A 27458-nucleotide genomic window follows, 5' to 3' on the forward strand; every position below is an offset into this window, starting at 1 on the left:
GGCAGACGCCACGTTGGAGGTGAATGCCTCGGTTGGCAAAGTCGCCATAGCGGGCCAACCGAGCCAAACCTGGCAAAGTTGCACACCAGAGGGGTAGTTCAGCATAGGGTGGGACAAGGCTGCAGACAGGCTGGGAGGGGGGGAGATCTGAGTTTGAGCAGGGCCTGTTTGTTTTCCCACAGTAGCCTGGAATAGGAGTATAATAAAGGTTTATTTATTTGGGGATAAACTCACAGAAAGGGTCCTCAGCTGCAGTCCTCAGCATGCACTGGGAACTGGGTATCTTAAAGGCTATTGGGTGAAGGAGTTCCCACAGCACCCAGCATGCAGAGATGAATTCCACAGCATGTATGCCACCATCACCCAGCTGTAATTCTATATTCTAAGACTCGGCTAGAAGACTCTGGCTGGGATCTTAGATTATATGCCCTTAAAACTGAACTACCTTTGATTCATTCGTTTGTGTGTTTGTTTGTTGAGACAGGATCTTACTCTGTAGCTCTGGCTGTCCTGGTACTTTCTCTGTAGACTGGGCTGGCCTTGAACTCACAGAAATCTGCCTGCCTCTGCCACCTGAGTCCTGGGTTTGTTAAAGGTGAGCACCAACACATCTGGTCCCTGATTCTTTTTGAACCATGCCTTATTGGGCTAGGACTGTCAGCTGCAGGACAAAACAAATGAATAGAAGATAAAATTTTTCTTGCCTTTTAAATAAGAAAGTAGGGGGGCTGGAGAGATGGCTCAGTGGTTAAGAGCACTGACTGCTCTTCCAGAGGACCCGGGTTCAATTCCCAGCACCCACATGGCAGCTCACAACTGTCTGAAGATCCAGTTCCAGGGGATCTGACACTTCACACCAATGCACATAAAATAAAAAGTTAAATAAACCATAAAAAAAATAAATAAATAAATAAGAAAGTAGGGCTAGGGGCTGAGTGAATATGTCAGTGTCATGGGCAAGGCCCTGGGTTCAGTGCCCAACACCTCCCACCCAAGAAAAGGGTTTGATGGAGAGATGGTTCAACATTTAAGAGCCCTGACTGCTCTCGGAGAGGACCCAAGTTTGGTTCCCAGCGACGACAAAAATGACCTGGAAACTGTGAATCTGACTCCTGGCCTCTACATGTACCCGCATTCATGTCCACATAACGCATGCACAGATACCCATGGATGCACATACTTAAAGATAATATGTGATGTGCACCTTTAATCCCAGCACTCCGGAGGTAGAGGACAGCAGATCTCTTGAGTTTCAGGCCAGTCTGGTCTACAAAGTGAGTTCCAGGACATCCAGAAAAACCCTATCTCAAAAAGTAAAATAAATAATAAAAAAGAATAATGTTTAAACACTGATTAAATCATGATCATGAATGCCTTGTATAATTCCCTAATGGTTATGTCTGATTTTTCATCTGGAAAACGGGGATTCTCTGTATTTCACCGACCCTGTAAAGCGGAAGTCATGAACACAAATTGAAACAAACAGAGCCTAAGCGTAGACTGCAGCTGCTGTTTCTTGCAGCCTATTTGTGTCTCTGACAGCACCTTAGGAAGCACTCGGAAGGCAGAGGCAGGCGGAGCTCTGTGAGTTCGAGGCCAGCCTGGTCTGTACAGGGAGATTCAGGATGACCAGAGATACACAGAGAAATCCTGTCTCCAAAAACTTTAAAAAAAAAAAAAAAGAACAACAAACTTTTTTTTTTAAGTGGCTAAACTTGTGATCTTACCATCATCCTAAAAACTGGGCTTTGATCTTCATCACTTGACCTTTTCTGCTCTGATCAACTCCCAGATCGCAGTCTTTAATCTCTATTAATAGCCAGGGTTCTCTTAGATCTACAGTGAGGCTCTACGAGCTCAAACCTCAGCACAGTGTTCTTTGTAGTTTAAGCGTTTTTGCTGAGAATTGGCTTGGTCTGCCCACCTTAGTGGCCACTCTGTTTCCTGTCCTAATGTCACTCCCCCAGCACACAGAATCCTTGCCCTTTCTTTACTGTGTCACTTTGTGGGGGCGGTGCTTGTTGCACAGTTCTCAAGAGTTCAGCAGGTTTTAGGAACATTGACAGCGTTTGTGTGAGGTCTCTTGGCACAATCACCACCTCAGAGTCCTGTATTAAATTGGGCAAGTAATTCTCATATCTCTCTACGTGGCAAGAAGCTTCACCCTGGAAATGGGGAAATATGAGCAGTGACCTAGTTTGCTATGATGAATATTCCAGCCTAATTGTCCACCAAGGGCTTGAGGAGCACGGATGGGTGGCACTTCACACTTGAGAAGAGCTGGGGTGACGTAAGCCAGGCCGAAAGGGAGAGCAGGAGGACGTGTGTTCCCACGCTTCTGCTAAGACTTGGAAGGGAGGAGCAAGGAGCACATGGCATCAGAGTGGAAAGGAATGAGGTGTCCACAACCGAGAGCCTTGTTCAGGAAGTCATTCTGATGTCACTAACACCGCAGTCACTGCCCCCAGTAATCTGTCTCTTTCATGGTTGTCCAAGGGCTTGCTCTCTATTTTGCGCAAACTGAAAAGTGCACCAGACCAGGAGGTGCGGATCCTGCTCCTGGGCTTGGATAATGCCGGCAAGACGACTCTGCTGAAACAGCTCGCATCTGAGGACATCAGCCACATCACACCTACACAGGTGAGCGCACCCTCGGCTCCCAGTGCTGTCAGCCAGGCAAGGTGGAGGTAGCTGTCCCGGTTCCCTGGCTGTGGCTGTTATCAAATGCCCCGCCTAAAAGCAACTGGAGAGAGAGAGAGTTGACTGTAGCTCACAGTCCCAGGTTATAGTCCATCATCACAGGGAAGTAAAGGCAGGAAATAAGGCAGGGGGTCACATCCACAGTCAGGATATTGCTAAGGTTTGTTTCTGAGAAAAGTCTATCTTGTCTAAGAATAATCAAATTTCAAATACATACACAAGAAAGTCCATGCATGTGAAGTAGTTAGAACTGTCCAACTCACAGAGTCAGGAAGGAGGAGGAGGAGTGGTTACTGGAGCTGGGAATGAGACCGTAGGGAGCTTTGCCTGATGTAAGAGATGGGTTTTATAAGATGAAAGCCATGCTGGGGCTGGACGCAGACTGCGTAAATATACGTACACGATAATTTAAAAATGGTTAGCCCAAAGAAAGGAAGAAGAGGAAGCAAATGAAATGATTGGAGCTGCAGGCCTTAATCCTAACCCTCGGGAAGCAGAGGCTCAGCTCCAGTCCCAAACACATGCCGTGTCTATCCTACCACAATTTAAGTCTTTACACATGTCTCAGTCATCTTCCTTAGGCCTAAATGGTCATTACTTAGACAGCCCCTACACTTTGTTTTTAATGTGCTAAGGATGGAATCCAGCGCAAGGTACATGACTTAGTTCCGAGAGTGGTGGTAAGTGCTTGTAACTACAGCACTTGGAAGGCAAAGGAAGAAGAATCAGGAGTTTAAAACAATCCCTGACCACCTAGTAAGTTCTAGGTCAGCGTAGGCTTCAGAAAATGTCTCAAAAAGAAAAAAAGTTTTAGTCAGGCATGGTGGCAGACATGTGTAGCTCAGAGGCAGATGGAGAAGGATTACTATAAGTTTGTACCATTCTAGTCTACATAGTGAGCTCCAGGGCCCTGAAAGCCTGTCTTAAAGAAGCCAAAAATAAAATGAATAGGGCTAGAGAGACAGTGCCGTGGTTAGGAGCACTCAGGATCCTACTAAGGACCTGGATTCGGTTCCCAGCACCCACATGGCAGCTCACAACTGCCAGAACTCCAGCTCCAGGGCATTTGCACCACCTTCTGGCCTCCGTCAGCACCTGCATGTATGTGTGCACATGGACTCCTGAAAGAACACAAGTGCATGTAAATAAATTTTAAACTAATAAACAAAGGCCCTAGTCAAGGCTGGGGTGTGGCTAAGTTATAGAATGTTTAAGGCCCAGCACCAAAACAAAAAAGAATTTATCTTTGGTTATGAAGTGGACACAAAGAAAGTGTACAAGAAAAAAATGAAAGGAGCTGGAGAGAGGGCTCATGGCTAAGGGCACTGACTAGGTCCTGAGTTCAGCTCCCAGCATCCACATGGAGACTCACAACCATCTGAAACTCCAGTCCCAGGGATTCGGTGCACTCTTGTGTCCTCTTTGGAGCTGCATGCATGTGATGGAAAGACATACATGTAGGCAAAACACCCATACACAAAAAAATAAATAAAAATAAAATCTCAGACTGGAGAGATGACTCAGAGATTAAGAGCACTGGCTGCTCACATTGTTTGTCATAGCCAGAACCTAGAAACAACCTAAATGCCCCTCGACCAAAGAATGGATAAGGAAAATATGGTATATTTACACAATGGAGTACTACACAGCAGAAAAAAAAATAATGACATCTTGAAATTTGCAGGCAAATGGGTGGAGCTAGAAAACATCATATTGAGTGAGGTAACCCAGACCCAGAAAGACAATTATCATATGCACTCCCTCATAAGTGGTTTCTAAACAAGAAGAAAAAAAACAGCCTACAAATCACAATTCCAGAGAACCTAGACAACAATGAAGACCCTAAGAGAGACATACATGGATCTAATCTATATGAGAAGTAGAAAAAGACAAGATTTTCTGAGTAATTTGGGAGCATGGGGGCCATGGGAGAGGGTTGAAGGGGAAGAGGGGAGAGCAGAGAAAATGTATAGCTCAATAAAATCAATTTTAAAAAAATAAAACCACTGGCTGCTCTTCCAGAGGTCCTGAGTTCAATTCCCAGCATCCACATGGGGGCTTATAGTCCTCTGTAGGAGATCTGATGCTTCTTCTGGCCTGCAGGGATCCATGCAGACAGAACACTCATACATAAAAATACACATAAATAACCTTAAAAAAAAGAATTAGTAGGCAGAGGCAGGCAGACCTCTATGAGTTCGAGCCCAGTCTGGTCTACAGAGTGAGTTCCAGGACAGGCTCCAAAACTACACAGAGAAATTAAAAAAAAAAAAAAATTCTGAGAAAGAATTTTTTTTTAAGAAAGAAAAGGTACTCTGAAAGAAACATATCAGCTTTTTAGATTTACATATTCTTTAAGACAAAGACAAAGCCTCTATATAGCCCAGGCTGCCCTTGAACTCACGTATAGCCAGAGCTAGTCTCCAACTCGGGGTCCTTCTGCCGCAGCTTCCCTAGTGCCAGGGTTACAGGCTTGCGGCATGATGCCCAGCTATGTATCGATTTTTCAAATTTAAAAAGAAAGACTAAAACAAAACCTGGTTTGTTGGTTTTATTTTTATTTATTTTGTTAGTTAGATTTGATTTGATTTAATTTGATTTGAGACAGGGATCCTCTGTGTATACCTGGCTTTCCTGGAACTCAGCTTGCTCTATAAGCCAGTCTGGACTCAAACTCAGACCTTCCTGCCTCTGCCTCCCAAATGCTGGAATTAAAGTCGTGCGCCACCATCTCCTGGCCTGGTTCGTTTGTTTTAGATCCAGGTTATCACCCTTCCTCTTTCCTAAAGGGGCAAGCAACCAAAACTCAGGGATAAGTATGGTGCTAACATCTAGGGAGCTCAAGGACAGGTCCTGACAGAGAATGCCAGGGACTTCTGTAGGCCTCATTCCCTAGAAGAAAACCCAAATAAACTTGACGTTAGGCCAAGACAGCCTATTCATCTTAAAACTTAAAACCCTTTAGATGTGTGAGCACAGCAGCCTTAATGTTTTCTGTCCACGGCTGTGATATCCCCTGGTGCTGTGCTGACGTGTATACTTCACGGCCTGGGAGTCTTAGCGATTCACAACTCTTTGCAGAAAAAGTCGTCTCAGCTGCCACCAAATGAGCAATCTTACAGCTTCTGAACAAATTTAATGTATAGCCCGAGGAGGAGGAAATTACAGCGGTCTAGCCTACAAGGCAGAAAACACACATTAGTGTGTCGGGATTTCTGCCAGAAAGAGAAGGGCTGGGGGCTTAGTGTGGGCAATAGACTGCGTTTGCCAGAGCACTGCCATGGAGGCAGAGCAAACAGAAGCCGGTCTGCGCTGTAACTCAGCCCGCGCGGCCCTCAGGCTTGGTTTGATGTGCTAATTTTTAATTTTACAGTGTTGAGGGTTCATACTTACTCTCTAACACACTCTTACCCTATTTTTGTTTAATATTTGAAAAGACTTAGGATGTTCTTTACTGAATAAGTAAAGTTGAGAAACTAGAGACCACAACAGCTGGCAAGAGGATGCCTCGGTGGATGAGGGTGCATAGCGCCAAACAGGAGGGTTTGTGTTCGGTCCCTGGGACCTGGGTGCTGAAGAGACTCCACCTCAGCTGTGATGTGCGTACGCACACATGAAAAGGATTGTTTTAGAATTTAAAAAGAAAATATTTATAATGCCTGCAATGTTTTGAATAAGAATGGCCCCTCTAGGCTCATCTATTTGAATGCCTAGTCACCAGGGAAGACTAGGAGGACAGGAGGGGTGGCCTTCATCTCCAGCACCACATCTGTCCATGTGCCACCATGCTCCCTTCCATGATAATTAACCAAGCCTCGGAAAGTAAGCAAGCCCCAAATTAAATGCTTTCTCTGATAAGAGTTGCCTTGGAAGCCAGGCAGTGGTGGTGTATGCTTTTAATACTAGCACTCAGGATGCAGAGACAGGTGGGTCTCTGAGTTTGAGGCTAGCCCGGTCTACAAAGTGAGTTCAAGGACAGCCAGGGCTACACGGAGAAACACTGTCTCACGAAGAGAAAGAGGAGGAGGAAGAGGAGGAAGAAGAGCAAGAAGAGGAGGAGAAAAAGAAGAAGAAAATAATATATTGTAGATTTTTGGGGGAGGGGGTTGATTTTGATTTTTATTTGTTGTTTTGTTTTGTGTTTTGGGTTTCAAGACATGGTTTCTTTGTGTAGGTCAGGCTAGCCTCTTGAACTCACAGAGATCCTCTGCTTCTGCCTCCAGAGTGCTGAGATTAAAGGTGTGTGTTACCACCACCTGGCAAATATAGCTTCTTATATGATCTTTTTTTACTCCAGATTAATCATGAGCATCTTTCTTTGTGTTTGCTTTTGTTTTTGTTTAAACAAGGTCTGTTGTATCCCAGTATGGCCTCAGACTTGATATATGACTGAAGATGGCCCTGAACTCCCGGTCCTCCTGCCATTGTCTCGTGTGTGTAGGGATTCAAGTGTGCTCCACTACACCTGTAGACAGGGCTTCCTGCTTAAGCAAGAGCTCTCCCAGCTAAACAACATCCCAGAGCATGAACATCCTTATATGTTGCTGTGCACACACATGCATGCTCACAGACACACACACAAACACATACATCTGTGTACGCATGTTTGTGCTCATTTGTTATTATTTCCTTAGAATAGTTTCCTAGTAGAGTCTGTGGATCTGATGAATTACAAAAAAAAAATTATTTTATTTTGTTTTTTCCAAGATAGGATTTCTCTATGACCCTTGACTATCCTGGATCCCATTCTGTAAACCAGGCTAACCTTACCGCCTGCCTCCACCTCCTAAGTGCTGGGATTAAAGACGTGTGCCACCATACTTGGCTTGACTTATAGAAATTTAAGAAGTTATTTTTTGTAATTACATTTGTTTACTTGGGTTAAGCTGCAGGCATGGGCCATAGCAGAGCATCTGGGAGCTCACAGCACATGGCAACCAAAGGATAGCTTACAGGAATTGGGTCTCTCCTTCCACTCCATGGGTCCTTGGGACTGAACTCACATGTTCTGCTTAGTGGCAAGCGCCTTTACCTGCCGAGCCATCTCACTGGCTTGAGTTTATGTTTAAGGCGTAATGTAGCTCGTGCAAGGAAGAAACAAAAACAAACGCCAGAAGTTTAAGGAGTTGAAACATGTGGTCACATCACAGAATTTACTACTATTTATTTTCTACTTCATTCCAGAAAGGGCTTGATATCTCTTGGTTCTATATAAATATCATTGTTAAAGAATAGAATTTTCAAATTATAGCTGGTCATGGTGACACACTCCAGTAATCCTGGCACTAAAAAAATGGAGACAGGAGAATCAGAAACTTATGGTCATCCTCAGTCACTACATAGTGAGTTTAAGGTCATCCAAGGCTACGTAGATCCTGTCTCAAAAAACAAAACAAAAAACAAACAAACAAACAAAAAACAACAGTAAGAAGGAGGAAAGAGAGAGGATACACACAAGTTGTTTTGTTAGCAAGTCACCATGAAGAAGGCACTGTCGCTTTCATGATACCTTTAAGACATTTCCCTTGGAGTTCTTGAGTGACTAATTTATTCAGTCGTGGGTGATTTAGGAGAGTGCTGGTTAGTGCCATCCCTGTTTGTCCTCTGTGAGTGTTCCTCCACAGAACTGAGGAGCAGTGTTCCCTGGTCCACCGGCCTAGGCTGGGCCTGGTGTGCTAGGCAGCAGTGCTGGCAGGCTGCCAGGTGGGGCAGGTGTTTTTGGAGGTGTTCCCAGACCCACCTAATACCAGTTACTCGGGATGAAATGTAGCAAAGTAGTGGTCGACTGTTTCCAATCCTAGTCTCCCTTTATCATTCTTGCAAGAGGATTTTTTCCCCTCTTGCTCATGAAGTGCGTCCCTTCTGAACCCCAGAGGTCTTGTTAGCTTGTTTCTCTCCACTAATTCCCAGTTGCCACGGCTTGCTTTCCTCCGGTTTTACTCTGAATAACTGCCCTAAAAACAAGTTTTCCCTTTCTCTTTTTTTTTTCTTTCTTTATTTAATTTTATCCATTTTGTTTTTCGAGATAGAGTCTTAGTCTGTAGCCCTGGCTAGCCCAGAACTCAACAAGTAGCCCACCATACTGGCCTAGAACTTGCAGCAATCCTCCTGCATCAACTTTCTGAGTACTGGGATTAAAGGCATGCAAAAGCTTTTCTTTTCAGGTTTATCTGAGGTGCTTACTGAGGTTATTCAGATGAGCGTGCATTGGTTTCCATCGTGGTCTGTGATGGGGTCTCCACTTCGGAGAGTGAGCGTGCCTTCCAGCAGACCCCCGTCGCTCCACTGACACTCCAGCTGCAGCCCTGTCTGCCCTGCGGTGGCCTCCGCTCAGCTCCTGTCTTCCTGTTGACCAAGGAGGACATTTTTTTTCTTCCTCCAGATGTGCTTGTCTCTAAACTTAGTGTTTGTTCTTTTCTCTCATCTTTAACTTTAGCTTCTGGTTTCTTTTTGGTTTTGTTTTGTTTTTATTGCACTATACCTTTTTCTCTGCTCCCCCTTCCTCCCCTCTCCCCTTCTACCCTCGCCCATGACCCCCACACTCCGAATTTACTCAAGAGACCTTGTCGTTTTCTACTTCCCATGTAGATTAGATCCATGTATGTCTCTCTTAGGGTCCTCTTTGTTGTCTAGTTTCTCTGGGGTTGTGAACTGTAGGCTGGTTTTTCTTTACTTTATGTCTAAAAGCCACTTATGAGTTGAATACATATTATATTTGTCTTTCTGGGTCTGGATTACCTCACTTAAAATGGTTTTTTCTAGATCCATCCATTTGCCTGCAAATTTCAAGATGACATTAATTTTTACTACTGAGTAGTAATCCATCGTGTAAATCTACCACATTTTCCTTATCCAGCTTCTGAGTTTTTTTTAAAGTAAAGATTTTTTTAATATTTATTTATTTATTATGTATACAATATTCTGTCTATGTGTATGCCTTAGGCCAGAAGAGGGCACCAGATCTCATTACAGATGGTTGTGAGCCACCATGTGGTTGCCGGGAATTGAACTCGGGACCTTTGGCAATGCTCTTAACCACTGAGCCATCTCTCCAGCCCCCAGCTTCTGTTTTCTATCACTTACATGTAGTATCCTGTTAAACTTATCATCCTGAAGGTCTCATGGAGAGGGGTCTGTGTTAATCATAGTAATCTCATGTCTCATTATCCTTAGTAATATCCAAGTATACAGATATACATAGTACATATTTTTCCATGTCTTTGGAAAGATGGAACCCAGGGCCCATGCATACTAGGCAAGCTCCCTACTTCCTTATCCGATAATGTGTGTGTATGTGTGTGTATACATATATATGTATATATATATATATATATATGTATATATATATACACATATGTGTGTGTGTGTGTGTGTGTGTGTGTGTGTGTGTGTGTGTGTGTAGTATTGGCCAGGCTGTGATGGTGCATGTCGTTAATTCCAGCACTCAGGAGGCAGAGACAGGGGTATCTCTGTGAGTTTGAGACCAGCCTGGTCTACAAAGTAAGTTCTAGAACAGCCAGAGTTGTTACACAGAGAAACACTGTCTTGAAATAAAGAAGATGAAAAGATCATGTGAGCCAGGTGTGGCAGCACACAGCTCTAACCCAGTGTTTGAGAAGGGAGGCGGGAAGACGGGGTCCATCCTCTGCTACTTAGCAACTTCCTGTTTAGTCAGGGCTACACTGAGAGCTTGACTCAGAATAAAGAGAAAGAAAGTAGCCTTGTAGCCTTGATATTATTAACAGTGATTCTACTGAATGAAATAAACTTTGTAAGTGTGTTTCTTTATTATCACAGTAAGCCATTTGCAGTATTAACACTATCACTTTGTATCACATCTGACAGAATACTTCAGAACTAATAGAAAGAGTAACTATTAAGATTCCTATGCCTTGCTGGACAGTGGTGGCAACGTCTTTAGTCCTAATACTCGGGAGGCAGAGACAGGCAGAAGGCAAGGCCAACCTGGTCTACAGAGCACTCCAGGACAGGCTCCAAAACTAAAGAGAAACCCTGTCTCAAAAAAAAAACAAAAAATAAAAATATTAAAAAAAAAATCCCTGTGCCTTAGCCAGGGGGTGGTGGCACAGTCCCTTAATCCCAGGATCTGAGAGGCAGAAGCAGGCATTTGCAGCCAGTCTGATACATAGTGAGTTCCAGTACAGCCAGAACTGTAGTCTCTGGCTTAGTAGCTTAGTGAGACCCTGTCTCAAAAAATAAAAATAAAATAAGAATTTCTGACTGTATAGTTTAGCGGGGCATCATGTGTGTTGTATACTTGAAATCACGGGATCTCTCCCCAGTTTCTGTGCGCTATTACACATAACTGTAAGAATTAATTGGTCTTTTTATTTTGTTTTGTTTTGTTTTTCCCATTTGTTTCAGGGTTTTAACATCAAAAGTGTACAGTCACAAGGTTTTAAACTGAATGTATGGGACATTGGCGGACAGAGGAAAATCAGGCCATACTGGAGGAGTTATTTTGAAAATACGGATATTCTTGTAAGTAATCCTGGGGGGGGTGTTGCTGTAAATGGAGACTGCTTATTCATTTCCCGGCCACCCAGACCCAAGTAATCACACAGAAACTATAATAATTACAACACTGGTTGGCCAACGGCTTAGGCATATTCCTACCTAACTCTTACATCTTAAATTAGCCCATTTCTATTAATCTGTGTATCACCACGAGACTGTGGCCTACCGGAAAGGTTCCGGGCGTCTTTCTCATTCAGCAGCTACATGGTGTCTCCCTGACGCCACCTACTACACTCTCTCTCTCTCTCTCTCTCTCTCTCTCTCTTTCTCTCTCTCTCTCTCTCTCTCTCTGTGTGTGTGTGTGTGTGTGTGTGTTTGCTGAAGTAGCTTCTTTATTAACCAATGGTAATAAAACATATTCACAGCATACAGAGGGGAATCCCACATCATTTGGGGTTTTTTGGGTTTTGGGTTATTTTTTTCCCTTGAAACAGGGTCTCTCTGTCATTTAGGGTGGTCTGGAACTCACAGAAATCATCCTGCTTTAGCTTCCCAAATGTTAGACTTACAGGAGCGTTGTTGCCATGGCTGGCACAGCATTGGTTTGGGATGGGAGGAGCTGCCATACACTGAGAAGGTTGAAAGGGTGTGCCTGAACAGGAGTAGATGAAGAAAGGAACGCAGTTTGGGACATGTTGTACTTGAGGAGCTTCCGCCAACAGGGAGACTTCAAATAGGCAGCTGACTGCATGAGACCCAAGCTCATGTGAGAGTTCCAGGCTAGAAATAACTTGGGACTCATCAGTATGTGCATTGTAACCAAAATCCTGAAACCAGAGGAGACCACAAAAGCTGTGACTTAGAGGGAAATCAGGACTGAGTTCTGGGGCATCCTACATTTGGAGGGTGGATGATCTAAGAGCGCTCATTGCTGTCGCAGCACATCGCTGACTCATCAGCTTAGCCAAGGTTTTGTGTTTCCGACCATGGGCTGTTGTCTTAGGCCTATAGAGGAAAGCTCTTCCCCGGTGGCCAGGACGCAGAAAGGGAAAAGGAAGAAGAGGCCAGGGTCTCACAGTCACCCTTGAGGTCACGCTCTCAGTAACCTAAAGTCTTACCCATAGACCTCAACTCTTCAGGTCCCACCTTTCCTAGGGCTCTACACCAGTCGCCTCAGCCCCTCAGGTGCTGGAACCACAGTTGTCTGTGACTCTCACTTTCTGCCTCTGGTTCCCTCGTCCTCAGTGCATCACCTCACAGCTAAGGTCATCCCCAACTGCTCGCGTGCTTTGCCGCCTCTGTGCATTTCGGCACCATCATGTTTATTTTGTCTGTCTGTCTGTCTATCTATCTATCTATCGGTTTTTCGAGGCAGGGTTTCTCTGGGTAGCCCTGCCTGTCCTGGAATTCACTCTGTAGACCAGCTGACCTCGAACTCACAGAGATCCACCTGCCTCTGCCTCCCAAGTGCTGGGATTAAAGGAATGCGCCACCACCACCCAGCTTTCTTCTTCCTTTTTTCAGTGCTAAAGATCTATGTAGCCTAGATCTTATCCATGCTCTCGACAGCAAGCTTCCTGCTGCTGAGCTGCATCTCTGGCCCTGCTTGATCCACATTTTCAGTTGTTTAGTGCCCCTTCTCTCACCAGAGAAGGTTCATGAGAACAAGGGTATCAGCCTTTCCTTCCCTCTTACGTGACCTCCAGGGATCAAATTTGGGTCCTCAGTCTTGTGTGGCCATGTCAGGCACCCTCACCTGCATGACCTCTAAATTCCCTCCCAGATCCAAGACTGTTTATTCATGTGGTGGAGTCCAGCCTGCTCATTCCCTCTGTGGGATGAGACCGTCTGATTTGCTGGGGAGAACCTGGGTGACATAGTAAGTGCATCCACTCACTGTCGTCCTTAACTGAGAATATAAAATTATGCCTCCGTCAGCAAGTGTACTGTGGCATCACGCCAGCACATCCTTTTTATGGTCCTCTGAAGTGTGGCTCCAGTCTGTTCTTCATGCTGGGTGAAAGACTCAGGTAAATGAGATGACAGAGGAGGAGGGTGCTCCCACCACTCCTCTCCAACCAGTCATTCTGTATAAATAAGTCAGGGCTCCACGTATCCCAGGGGCTTATTCTGCTATGTATTGAGATGACCTCCATCTCCCAAACCATGGGGCCCAGGTGTCTATTACCCCCAGCTGTACGCAGCGCTGGAGGTCATGAGCATAGCAGCCGTCTCAGTTAGGGCTTATGTCGCGGTGGTCAACAGCAACCCGGGGAGGAAAGGGTTTATTCCAGCTTATTCTTCCAGCCAGCAGTCCAACCCTGGTACAGGTGAGGGCCAGAACTGATGCAGAAGCCATGGAGGAGTGCTGCTTATTGGCTTGTTCCTTATGTCATGCTCAGTCTGTTTTCTTATACCACACAGGACCACCTGCCCAGAGGTAGTACTGTCCACGGTGGGCTGGGCCCTTCCACATCAGTCATCAGTCAGGAAAATGTCCATGGGCTTGCCCACAGGCCAGTCTGTTCAGGGGCATTTTCTCAATTGAGGTTCTCTTTTCCCAATGACTCTAACTTGTATCATGGTGATAAAAACTAACAGGCACACTGGACAAAGCACTATACCAGTGGCGTTACATCCCTGGACCCTGCAATGTTTTAGTTTAAAATGTTCAGATTTACACAAAGCTTAAAAGCAAAATAGTATATTGAAACCCAAAATACAAAACTCAGCTCGGTGGTGCTGGTGAATGCTATTAATCCCAGCACTACTTAGGAGACAGGGGCAGGTGGACCTCTGTGAGTTCCAGGACGACCTGGTATACAGAACAATCAGGACTGTTACTCAGAAAGACCATGTCTCAAAACCCCCGTCCCTCCCCCCCCAAAAAAACAAAGAAACCAACCAATCAATAAACAAACAACAACAACAAAAGCCACTCAGCTTTATTCTGTTCAGGTTGTGCAATCTTGTTTCACTGTACTTTTAGATAGTTTAAGACAAATCTCAGGCATTGTTTGTTTTTTGTTTTTTTCATTCACAAATACTTGAAATATGTGGGGAAAGTATAAATGGGGACTTGTTGTTTTGACCTCAAAATTAAAAGCAAAGCATGACTTAGCATCTAAAATATGAACACTTAGATACAAACCTTAGGTATAAATCTATACATGGAGGCAGGTGTGGTGGCACACACCTTAATCCCAGTGTTGCAAGATGTTTGATTATACTGTGTAAGATATGTCACTGTGATTGGCTTAATTAAAAAAAAACAAAATGGCCAGGGTTGGAGAGATGCTCAGAGGTTAAGAGCACAGACTGCTCTTCCAGCACCCACTGAGGCTCACACTGTCTGTAACTACAATTCCTGACCCCCTATACAGGCATGTACGTGTAGACAAAACACCAATGCACGTAAAAAATAAATGAATAAATGTTAAAAAAAAAAAAGATAAACAGATGAGAAGTATGGCTGGGACTTTCAGACATTCAGCTCTGGGAAGAAGAAACGGGAATTCAACAGCCAGATGCAGAGGAAGCAGGGAAGCAGGAGTAGGTAAAAGCCACAAGCCGTGTGGCCACACATAGATTAATAGAAATGGGTTAATTTAAGTCATAAGAGCTAGTTAGAGGGTTGGAGAGATGGCTCACTGGTTAAGAGCACTGACTGCTCTTCCAGAGGTCCTGAGTTCAATTCCCAGCAACCACATGGTGACTCACAACCATCTGTAATGAGATCTGGCACTCCTCTGGCGTGCGGGCATACATGGAGGCAGAATGTTGTATACATAATCAATAAATAAATCTTAAAAAAAAAGAGCTAGTTAGAAACAAGCCTAAGCTAAGGCTAAATTTTCAGGGGACTAGAGAGATGGCTCAGATGTTAGGAGTCCTGGCTAACAGGTCCTCCACAGGTCTTGAGTTCAATTCTCAGCAGCCACACAGTGACTCAGAACCATCTATAATGAGATCTGGTGCCCTCTTCTGGCCTGCAGCGATACATGCAGACAGAACACTGTATATATAATAAATAAATAAATCTTTTAAAAATGGGGCTGGAGAGTTGGCTCAGAGGTTAAGAGCATTGCCTGCTCTTCCAAAGGTCCTGAGTTCAATTCCCAGCAACCACATGGTGACTCACAACCATCTGTAATGAGGTCTGGTGCCCTCTTCTGGCCTGCAGGCATACACACAGACAGAATATTGTATACATAATAAATAATAAATAAATAAATAAAACTTTCATAGCGACCCATAGAAATCTCCATGTTATAATTTGGAAGCTGGCAGATGGAACAAAGAAAGACTCTTTACACACGGCTCCCAATGTGGGGCCACGTATATCCACATAAGACCTGAGTACTTGGGCAAAGACAGATCAATCTCTGTGAGTTTGAGACCAGCTTGGTCTACATAGTGAGTTCCAAGACAGCAAGGGGAAGAAAACCAAAAAAAGAAAAGATTTTCTCTAAAGCTGTAGCATAATCCAGACAGAATATGGAAAGAATATAAGAACTGATCAGTGGTGTAAATAGAGAACACAAAACTAGACACCCCCCGCCAATGAATAACCAAATCTGCTCACTAAGAGAGTGAGACATTGGGGGGTGGGGAGAGGGAGTGTTTACTACACATGGTGCTGGGCCAGGGGACCATCCATACACCAAAGCACAAAACCATCTAGACACAAACCTTACCCCCTTACAGTCCATGAAAGAAAAAATAAATAAATAAGCTGGGTTTTACAAGAATTTAAGCTTTCTGTTTTATGAAGGCACTAATAAGAGAATGGAGCCGACTGGTGAGGCAGCTGCAGTAAGACAACTTCCTGGGGAGATGCAGCTTCCATATCTGCTCACCCAGGTAGGAAGCCCATGACGGACCAAACCAACTGCAAGGTGGACCAATGAGTTTTATTGGGGTTTCTACAGGAGTGTGGGTGAGGGGTTACTTACAGGAGCAGAAAATATTGTCACCCCAGTCACCCCAGCATGGGTGACAGCCCACAAAAGCTGGGAGCATAGAGAATGTGGAGATGGCTCAGAAGTTAAGAGCTCTGGCTGCTCTTCCAGAGGTCCTGAGTTCAGTTCCCGGCAACCACATGGTGGCTCACAACCATCTGTAATGAGATCTGGTGCCCTCTTCTGGCAGGCATGGGTACCTGCAGGCAGAACACTGTGTACAATATGTGGAGCTCACTGCTCAGCCCGCAGGCAGCTCAACAGATTGGAGAGTGGTTTTATGGTTTATGGGGCCTCAGGGGCTTCCCTGGCCAAGGACTTACAGGGAACCAACCCCTGCACTGAGGTTTCCATTCAGTAACCTTGTGGCCTCTGGGAGTGTCCTTTTCCACCCAGATAGAAATTTTTTCTTTCCTTTTAATCGAGCTCCAGCAGGGTTAGGTAGGTGGAAGTGCCATTGCCTTTCCAGATCTGCAAAACACTCAGAGACTAGCATTACATCATCTATATAGCAAAACCTTTCCAGAGGATGTGCAGGGCAAGGCGACATCCTGAATACGTAACAAGGAGTGGGTTACAAAGATAACCTAGGGAAGCACCCTGGAAGTCGGCCGTCACCTGGTCTCAGCGAGTGGCAGGTGACCCTAGAAGTCCACAATTGGAAAGACACCAAAGTCAGACATATTCGAGGTCTAATACAGCATGGAAAGGTTCCATCCGTTCGTCAGCTGCTTCCTTCTCAGGCCAAAGTTGGGTACAAAGCACGAACAGAAGGTGCTAACGTAATCAGCTCCTGTAACCTTAGTCCTTCTCTCTGAGCCATTCCCTGTCCTGGAGCGCTTCCAGGGAACTGCAGTGCTCCACACCTAATGAGCCCAGTAGCCTGACTTCATCTGCTCAGACCTCCTCATGGCCTGCTGTCCCCTGCTGCCCCTGACTCTCTGGGTCTGAGTGGTCCTGGGTTGGCACTGTAGCTATTGACCCCTGTTTACCATACCTTACTGTTGGGAGAATTCCTGGCTGGACAAATCATCTTTATCCTAGTAAGACCTTTCACCGGAAGAGAACGCACCCTCCCTTCTTCCTCTGGGGTTATTAGCCACCCCCATGACAGGCTTGGTGGTCTTTACCTGCGTTCTGTCTGAAGGTCTTCTGTGAACTGGGGCTCCTTGGCACGTTGGCTTTCTATCAGCTTTTTCTTTAGGAACTCCAGCTCGACACAAACCGGGCCACATTTGTCTGTGAGAAACCTAGACAGGCTCTTTCACTGCTTTGTCTTTCTAAAGTTTTCCTTGGGTTGTCCTCTCACCTTCTCATTACGTGTTGTCTGTCATTTAGATCTATCAACACCTTTTATTGTAAAAATCTCGGCCAGGCGATGGTGACACACTCCTTTAATCCCAGCACTCAGGAGGCAGAGATAGATGGATCTCTGGGAGTCTGAGCCTGGTCTATAGAGCAAGTTACAGGACAGGCTCCAAAACTACAGAGAAACCCAATCTCAAAAAAAAAGTCTCGGCCAGGTGTAGTGGTGCGCTTTAATCCCAGAATTTGGGAGGCTGAGACAGGAGGCTCTCAGAGTTTGAGGACAGTCAGGGCTACACAGAGAAATCCTGTCTCAAAAAAAAAAAAAAAAAAAAAGAAAGAAAGAAAGAAAAATCTTGCCCCACCAAAGGATTCAGCAAAGTCACTATAGACCCACACCAGCTTTGGAATTCCTGCCGGATCAACCTGTTCTTTAACTCCTCCGTTAAAATTCTGTCTGGCCCAGTGAACTGCGGTTCAAACACAGCTCTTCTTCTTAGTCATGGTTCCCTCGGTAGCATCAGCCCCTCCTCTATGGTCCTCCAGCCCCTGCTATTTGTGGGTACTCAGACAGAGATGACCAAGTGTTCCTAATGGCTTCCATAGGCCAACCTCCTGCACACTCTCAGGTTCTGCAGCCTTTGTCCTAAGAGGGACAGGAAGTGACCTCACTCAGGGTTCCTGACTGATCCCTTCCACTCCCATGTCCCAGGGCCTCACGAGCATGCTGAGACAGGCTTGCTCACTGTTCCTTTAAGCCTCCCCAATTCCAGCAGTTCAACTGCGGCGCATTTCCTGATCACCCTAGTTTCTCATACCACACTGTTGTTAGACCTTACCCTGCACACCAGGTCACAAATCTCTGTCTCTGATCAGCCCCTTGGGTGTCTTTATTGCTTTTATCACGGGTTTGACTTTGTTTTTCCACTCTCTGAATCTTTCCATGGGTTCTGAGTTCTTGGGTTCCAGGAGGGGCTTTTGAGGATGGATCTAACTTGCATTCTCTTTTCCTTCCGGCCCCCAAACCTTGAGAAACAGCAGCAACGCCTCCATCTCATCCTTTTTTATCTAACTCACTTGCCACACGAGAGGCTCGCACAGAGGATGCTAGCCGCGTCTCCCTTTCTGATTACAACTCCTCCTTTACACAAACAAGTTCTTGCTTGGCCGCCATCTCGGCCTCGAATGGATATTTAACCACACACTGCCGAGGCCAAGCAACCTCTGCCGCTGCTTGTTGACAGGCTCGACCCTGGTACATCAATCTCCAGGACTATAAAATTTCATCTAACCCTTTAGCTGGTTTGGGCCCTTCTGTATTCACCTGGTATTCATCAGGCAGGCATGTCACCCCATCCCACACAGAGGAAGACTGCCATCCTGGGATTCCTCCCTCAGACACTCCTAATCCTGATGGCTCAGCCTAGTACATGTCTCACTACCCAAAGCAAGAGCCATGCAGCTGCTGCCCTAGGACCAACACCAACACACACCAAAGAGGAAACAACAACTGCATTGGAATTTTCTCCACAGATTCTTCCCACTCAGGCCCCTCAGCCTTTGGTTGCATGTCTTGCTACACAGTTGGGACCATGCACTCACTCCTCCCCAAGTCATTTTTGGTCTGCCAAGTCCCTGTGCAGGTGCCAATTCTGTTGTGTGCCAAAACTTTTCCTAGGGAGATACAGTGCACACGTCTACTCAGTCCAGATAGGAAGCCCATGACAGACCAAAGTGCATACACCACCTAAGTCAGATCAGTGAGCTTTAGTGAAGGCTCTCACAGGAATGTGGGTAAGGGGTTACCTGGAAGGATTAGTTTCAGGACACTGCAAGACCAAGTTCTCAGCACAAAGGAGATTTATTTGCCCCAGAAGGACAGAGAACAGAAAATAAGACACAAAAGCCGGAGACAGAGGATGAGAGAGAAGGGATAGTTGTCCCAGAGGGACAAGGACTGCCTTTGGGTAGAGAGCAGGCAGCCATGGCCCACAGGCAGATGACAATTTACACAAAGGAAGGAGGAAACCTGTGTTAGGATTTCATTGTTACTAGCATGTTAATTACATGAGCTAAAGGGGGCCTTTGATTGCTGGACTTCAATACTTCCATAGTTGGACCTTGGTCTCAGGAGGAGAAAGAGGCCAAATAAGGGAATAGACCTTAGTGGTTAGCTTTAGGGATGTAGTCTAATGGTTTTTAGCAAGGCAGAGGGAATCAGGGAGAAGGGCAAGGACTGCCAGAGCCATGTTTTCCAGGCCTGGGCTGGCCAGAGTCCCTTCATTCCTTACAGGAGCAGAAGTGACTCAAATACAGCTGCTTTCTGCTTCTTGCAGGCCCCTGGTGTGGTCACAGAGCCTTCTGTGCGCCTTGACTGTTTAAGAGTCCTCTTTGGGGCTCAGCTCCTCTCCTCAGTAGGGAACCCTTGACTTTTATTGCTTGCTCTGGCAGGGAAGGGCCTATTGAATCAAATCAGTTTCAGGCACTTCCTGAAGCTCTTTTGAGTTTTTTACCTTCCTGCTTAAGGTGCTTCCCTGCCAGAGGAACCCGCTACACACAGCAGCCTAGCTTCACACATGCCACCAAGCCAGACAAGCTGAGGTCACTCTTTGGGATCCCCGGGAGGGACGAGGAGAAAACCAAGTGCTGCAGGCTGTCCTCTGACCTCCACGTGTGCACTGTGGCACTAACTTGCATACACATACACACAAAAAATAAATAAAAACAGAGAACAAAGAAACATGCTACAGACTGGAAGAAGATATTTATAACATACCAGATAGAAAAGCTTATATCTAAAGTATACAAGTAACTCGGGTAGATAATAAGAAAACAACCTGATAATTTTCCTGTATGTTAGTGTGTGTTCCCTTCTCTCTGCCTGCCAGCTAGGAGCGCCAGTATTATAGATGTGCCACCGCGTCCAACCTCTTCATAAGTTCATGAACAAAAATCAGGTGGGGTTTGTGTGACAAGAACGTTTACCACTGAACCATCTCCCCAGCCCCAACAATCTGAATTTTATTCTTTTATTTTATTTATTTATTGTTTATTTGTTTGTTTGTTTTTCAAGATGAGATTTCTTTGTGTAGCTTTGAAGCCTGTCCTAGAACTCACTCTGTAGCCCATGCTGCCCTTGAACTCACAGAGATCCACCTGCCTCTTGCCTCTCAGGTGCTGGGATTAAAGGTGTGAGCTACCACTACCTGGCCACAACCTGAAATTTTAAATGGGCAAAAGAGAAACTAGGCATGGTGGTTCATGCCTGTAACCCCCAAATTTCTGGGTGGCTAAGACAGAAGAGAATACCACAGCAGATTTGAAGCCAACCTAGATAAATAAAACCGTCTCAAAGCTATAAACTAATTAATTAAATAAGTAAAGACAGAGAAATGACAGATAAACACTTGAAAATACTTAGGGAATTGCGAAGCACAGTAGCGTAGAGCTGTCACTGCACACCTACTAGAATGGCTGAAATCCCAAGCCTGGCCATGTGACAAATGCTGGCGAGAGCTCGTAGCTATGGAAACGCTCATTCACTGCTGCAGGGATGCAGAACTGTAGGCCACTCTAGAAGGCGGTTGGTAGTTTCATTTAGGACTGAACAGCCTCACAGATACAGTGCAGCAGCAAAGTATCCAAATTCACTGAAAACTTAGTCTTCTGCCCCGAGCCCTAGATGCAAGTTTGTAGCAGTTTTACTCCTCCTGATTGTCAAAAACTAAGAGCACCCAAGATGACCTTTAATCTCTGAATGGATAGCAAACTAGGATACAACCTTTTTTGGATATTATTCAATAATAAAGAGATGGTTCAGCAGGAAAAGATGCTTCCTTGCCAAGCCTGACCACCCGAGATCTATCATGAGGATCAACATGCTAGGAAGAGAGAATCAGCTCCCGCAGGTTGTCCTCTGGCCAGCATGTATACTCAGTAGCACACGCATAATTTCAGCTCCACAGAATGTAAAACTAAAACCCACCAGGCTACTTGTGGTAGTGTGAACTTCAGGGGCAGAGGTAGGGGAATCAGAAGTTCAAAGCCAGGCTCAACTATGTAGGACCCTGTCTCAAAAAAAAAAAAAAAGGCAAGCTGGGCATGGTGGCACTTGCACTTGAGAGGCAGAGGCAGGTGGATTGCTTGAGTTCAAAGCCAGCCTGGTCTACAGAGTGGGTTCCAGGACAGCCAGGGATACACAGAGAAACTCTGTCTCAAAACGGTCAAACAAGTCTAGATGTAATCCCCGTACTCTGGGAGGCAAACAGATCTGTCTGTGGGTTCAAGACCAGCTCAAGTTCCAGGCTGGCCAGAGCTATACAGTGAAACACTGTCTTTAAAGAACTGAAATAGCCAGGCATGGTGGCACACTACTTTGATCCCAGCACTCAGGAGACAAAGAAGGAGGCGGATCTCTATGAGGTCGAGGCCAGCCAGGGCAACACAGAAAAACCCTGACTCAAAAACAAAACCGAAATAATAATAATAATAATAATAATAAATAAAATAAACTGGAAAATAAGGTAAAGATGCTTTAGATGAACTGCCAAGGGAGGAGCGGTGCGTCAGAACATTAAGGAGTTCTGGGACCTTCCTGGCCTACACATGGCTCTACCCTCTTGAAAGTGGACAGCAGTGTAAGCATGGCAGGACCCAATCCCACATCCTCAGTAGCTGTGAGTGCCCAGGAGAAACAAACCCTAGCAAACAGCAGAACAGCCTTACTACGTAATGCTAGCACAAGATAATAGTTAGGGTTGAGAGTCAATTCCATTGTTTTCTACACACACACACACACACACACACACACACACACGCCCGCACACCTCCCCTGGGGTTCCAGTCTATGGCCTGAGACTAAGCTCTGCTTGCCTGCCCGGCTCATAGCCGCCCTGAGCAGGTTGATGGCTTCTGTATGTTTGTCTGGGTTTAATAATCTTCCATCGTTAGTAGAAAAAGTCCTATTATGCCGGCCGCCCTACCACTGCAGGAGCAGAACTGAGGCTTGACACATTTCGTTGCCTGGTAAAATCTTTTCAATTCTCTCTGGAGTGCCATGGTAAACTCTAGCTTTGGAGCAGAGGTAGACAGATTGATCCAGCCTGCCTCCTGTTTTTGTTAGAATGGTTTTTATATTCTTAAGAGGTTGAAAAAATCAAAAGGAAAATACTGTTTTGCGACACACGAGAACGATGTGAGATTTAAATTCCAGTGCCCGTAATGAAGTTCTGCTGGAACCTGGCTGCCTGGGTTTGTTCTTGGATTTCCCACTGTTGCTTTCTTGCTGCAGCAGCCTGGCTCTGTGGCTGTGAATGAGACTGCGGGAGCGGGGGGGGGAGAAGCACAAAACTGTTTATGCCTGACAGTTCACAGAAGTTTGCCTAGCCGCACTTTAGGACATGATACAGCTCTTTCGGGGTTTAGAAGGTCAGGGTTTCTCTCCAGGACAGTAATGCTGAGGACATCTGACTTCAACCGTGGAACTTAGGGCCACAACTGATTGTTGTGGGATTGAAGATGGAAAGAAGCAGCTAGGGCAAGCTTCCAGTCCACTCGGATAGCCAGGTGTGGCCCTGCACACGGGGAGGCAGAAGCAGGCCTGCCAGGCTTAGGTCTTGAAACCCTGTCTCAGGGAAGAAGAGGGAGGGAGGAGAGGGGAGGAGACACAGAGGACCTCTAGAGGAATGGATGTCAGATGTTTTCAAATAGTTCTTTCCTTCTAGAAGAGGACAAAAGGCACCAGTGACTGACAACCTGGAGCCATGAGACACCTAATTTATCAGTGCCATTGTCCTCTCTCTTCTCTTGTCACCTCCTTGCTGCCCCACCCCACCCCCGTCTGCTGGGGAAGTCCCAGAAGCAATAAAATGGCCAAAAGGTGGCAGCAGGAGGGAGAAGGGACACAGGGAGGGAGAGGAGACAAGGTGCCTTGTCAGTCTCTCTTTCAAAGTTAGGGCCAAAGTTGCTCTAGCTTTGAAAGGGAACCTTTTCTGGGTCCTCCCACTACCAAAAACAAATGAATCAGAGCACCTGTGAGCTACCATTGCTTCAGCCTCCTCCCAGGTGCTGGGGACTATAGCCTTGCTGCGGATAGCTTTTATGACTTACCATTTGAAGGTCTCTATCATTTTAAAGTCAGAAGTATAAGTACTTAACTTTCTCTGATACTTCCTTGCTAGAGGCCAGAATAAAAAGTTTATTAATGATCACTTTGTTTTGAATTAAAACAAAAAATTTTCAAAGTCAGAAAGAACAAGAACTATTGTGTGACTTCACAGGAACATACCCACGCACTGAGCAGACAAAGAGTTCCCAAAGGAAGCGGACCCTGCATGCAGGGGCCGGCAGGAAGCACACTTGGGAGGGAGGGTCTTGGAGGCCAGTTTTCTGCCCCTTGTTTTTTTTTCCAGTGACTCTGAAGAAGCATGGTAGTTGCTATCTAGACTTGGTCTTAGGATTTCTTTTTTCAGCCATGTTCAAATTCTATACAGACCAAAGCTAAATACAAGAAAGAACTGGTGTGTAGTTAGAGCCGTTCTTTGGAACCTGTTATAAAAAAGCATTAAGTGGAATGCAATGTCCAGTAAAGAATGGCAAATCCCTGGTGAGTGGAGCTGGTCTTGGGGCCCAGCCCCTGGACTCACTGGGGTTTGGGTGGTAACTCTTTAACACCTTCCACTCCTTGCTTTTATTTGTTGGGTACAAGCCTGCCATGGCACACCTGTGAGCTCCCTTTCTCCCTCTGTCAAGTGGAACCCCAACTCTGTCATGCAGGCTCCACTTTTTCCTCCTCATGATACTGAATGACCTCAGCTTTATTCCCAGCCTTGGCCCTACATACACACCTTCCCCCTACTTTGTAATTTGTGTTTTGTTCAGTGACCTGCACACACCCTTCAGGCTGCTGTCTGACTCCAGAGCACCCTCCCAGCAATCACCTGGCTTTCCTTCCTTCCTGGTCTGACCTATGGCACCAGTTATGATTGTCCTAATTAAACTTTAGTCTTGCAGATAATTCTAATGGAATCATATTTAGGCCCTCCCATCACATTTATTCTTTCTAAACCTGTGTTTATAGTATGCAGGAGTCCAGGCTGGAGAGGTGGCCCCAGGGTCAAGAGCATATATTATTCTTCCTGAAGGACCTGAGCTCAATTCCCGGCACCCACGTAACAGACTCATCAGCTGCCCTAAACTCAAGCTCCAGGGGATATGACACCTATGGCCTCCTCGGTAACCCATACACAGGCCTACAGACACACACATACACATGAGTAAAATTTTTTTAGTTAAAAAAAAAAGCCTGGTGGTACCTGGTATTGCACACTTTTAATCCCAGCACCCAGGAGGCAGAGGCGGGCAGATGTCTCTGAGTTTGAAGCCAGCCTGGTCTACAGAGTGAGTGCCGGGAAAGCTGGAACTACACAGAGAGACAACAAATCCTGAGCCTCCAACATACATAGCTAAATAAATTTAAATTTCATTTTAAAAAATAAATAAGCAAAAATAACGCATGTGCCACATGTGCTTTGCATAGGGACTTCTTGTAGGGTGTCTGTGGCGTGTGCACAGTCCGCTGATCGTGGACGAGTGCTGGGTCGGTGCAGATCCCACAGGAATATTGAATCCCATCCGTTTCCACCCCCACCCCAGCCACACGATTCTCAAGTGGACACACAGGCCGTTCCTGAAAGAAAATGTAAGCTTGGATTTGCTGTGGTAGTGAGCACTAGTGACTAAATGAAAGAACATTATGCAAAAACTGATAGTTTTCTTTTCCAAAAGAGAACAGGTGGGGGCTGGAGAGATGGCTCAGAGGTTAAGAGCACTGGCTGCTCTTCCAGAGGTCCTGAGTTCAATTCCCAGCAGACACATGGTGGCTCACAACCATTTTCAGAGGGAGGGTTTTTTTGTTTTGTTTTGTTTTTGGGGTTTTTTGTTTGTTTGTTTGTTTGTTTTTTGAGACAAGGTTTTTCTGTAGCTTTGGAGCCTGTCCAGGAACTAGCTCTTGTAGACCAGGCTGGCCTCATACTCACAGAGATCCTCCTGCCTCTGCCTCCCGAGTGCTGGGATTAAAGTTGTGCGCCACCACTGCCTCAGCTCACAACTATAACTCCAATCCTAGGCAATCCATCACCTTCTTCTGGGTCTGGGTATTAGGTTATTAGGTACACATAAGATGCATAGACACGCATGCAAACAAAACACTCATACATATAAAGTAAATAAAATGTTTTAGAAGTACAAAATTTATTTCTAATTTTTTAATTTGCATATGGAGAATTAGGAAAACTTTTTTCTTCAAGACAGTGTCTCACTACAGAGTAAATTTGCAATTAACCTAGACTAGCCAGGTGGTGGTGGTACATGCCCTTAATCTCAGCACTTGGGAGGGAAAGGCAGGTGGATCTCAGTGAGTTTGAGGCTAGCCTGGACTACAAAGTGAATTCCAGGACAGCCAGGACTGTTATGTAGAGAAACCTTGTCTTAGAAAACCATAAAAATAAAGAAAGAAAGAAAGAAAGAAACTAAATTAGCCTAGCCCAGCCCCATTCTCATAACCATCCTCCTGCCTCAGCCTCTCAAATGCTGAGATTACAAACGTGTCACTGCCTCTGGCTGGGCAGAGCCTTCTTTAGGAAATTTAAATAGCTGATGTGGTTGGAAGCTGTGATTATGGGTAATTTTTTTCACTCTTTCTTTTAAACTTTGCTTTCCTTATTGTTATACATTTACTTATGTACTAACTTAAAATAATGGATTGAGGAGGAAGCTTCAAATTTATAAATTACAATGAGTCAGATTTTCTCTCTGCTGGAAATGTAGTTGAGGTAGTAAAGAAGCTGCCTAGCATTCATGTGAGGCCCTGAGTTCAATCTCCAGGATTCCATAAAACACACCTGTACACAGCAAGTCAGACAGGATCGAAATTTCAGGGTCCTCCTCGAGTACATAGCCAGTTCAAGGACATCATGGACTACGTGAGACCCTGCCTGGAAACAAACACAAACAACATTATCTTCCAGCATAGCTTGCCCATCTATTTCTGGTCTTCAATCTTGACCTCTCAGCAACCTGGGAAGGAAGTAATGAAAGAGACAGGAGAGAAGTGTCTTGTCTTGACCCCAGAGTCAGCATAGAAGATGCTGATACTTCAGAGAAATGACGTCCCAGGAGTATAGGACTGCAGATGCCTCCAAACACCGACCATCCCCTTTGGTCCCTCCCACCATCCTATTCTGATCTGAGGACATGGGGTGGCCTGGAGACACGGTAGAGAGCAGCTGTGGAGTTCATTGTCTAGTGTGTTTGAGTTCGAATCCTGCTTTGTCTCAGACTGGGTGTAACTTGGGCAGGTTATTGTTTAGACTTCATGTTTCTTATGTGCGAGATCGGAAAGTCGTGAGTCTGTCTCATGGAACTGTAGGAAGAGCTGGTGAACTAGGAGGCCTCACTAGAAAAAGGCCAGAGGCCACTGAATGCTCTTATTTTACCCTCCTTGGCGTAGGAGCTCCCCTGCATGTGTTTTCCGGGCATCCTTAGTTAATTCATCAGCTTTCTTTGCTTCCACAGATGAGCTGAGAATTGCCAGGTCGTATCTATGTGTTGGCTTAATCTGAGCTCTGAAGACCTTCTGTTCCCTCCCCTGTGTCTGTTTATTGAAGTGACTTTCTTGTTTTCCTTTGCAGATCTATGTAATTGACAGTGCAGACAGAAAAAGATTTGAAGAGACGGGTCAGGTAAATGATTCTTATGTGCAGTTCATTCCCAAAACACCAGGTATTCATTAATCTACCTGAAGTGTGTGTGAGGGAAAGGGGCTTTTGTTCCAGTTCAAGGAAGAGGCTCCTTCTGTCAAGAAGGCAGAAATACCAGCTGTCCACAAAGAAATTAGTTTCGAGTCTTTTACTCTATCTTTTGATGGAAGCCTTTTAGTTTAATCAAATTTACTATATAAGATATAAGCAGATGGGCTCTGGGGAGATGGCTCAGAGGTTAAGAGCACTGACTCCT

At 45.4% G+C, this 27458-nt stretch overlaps 1 protein-coding gene across 4 annotated transcripts in view; it reads left to right on the forward strand.

Annotated features, from left to right (window-relative positions):
• Arl3 (ARF like GTPase 3) overlaps positions 1-27458 on the forward strand; it is a 57767-nt gene that overhangs the window by 16977 nt on the left and 13332 nt on the right. For all 4 annotated transcript variants that reach the window (XM_085694050.2, XM_087907833.1, XM_087907834.1 and 1 more), the window contains exons 2-4: positions 2497-2640; positions 11086-11202; positions 27134-27184. In XM_085694050.2, the coding sequence (XP_085550176.2) occupies positions 2497-2640; positions 11086-11202; positions 27134-27184 (312 nt within the window). The remainder of the gene's footprint in view (positions 1-2496; positions 2641-11085; positions 11203-27133; positions 27185-27458) is intronic.

Source organism: Myodes glareolus, chromosome 7, assembly GCF_982192425.1.
Source record: "Myodes glareolus chromosome 7, mMyoGla1.1, whole genome shotgun sequence".
NCBI lineage: Eukaryota > Metazoa > Chordata > Mammalia > Rodentia > Cricetidae > Myodes > Myodes glareolus.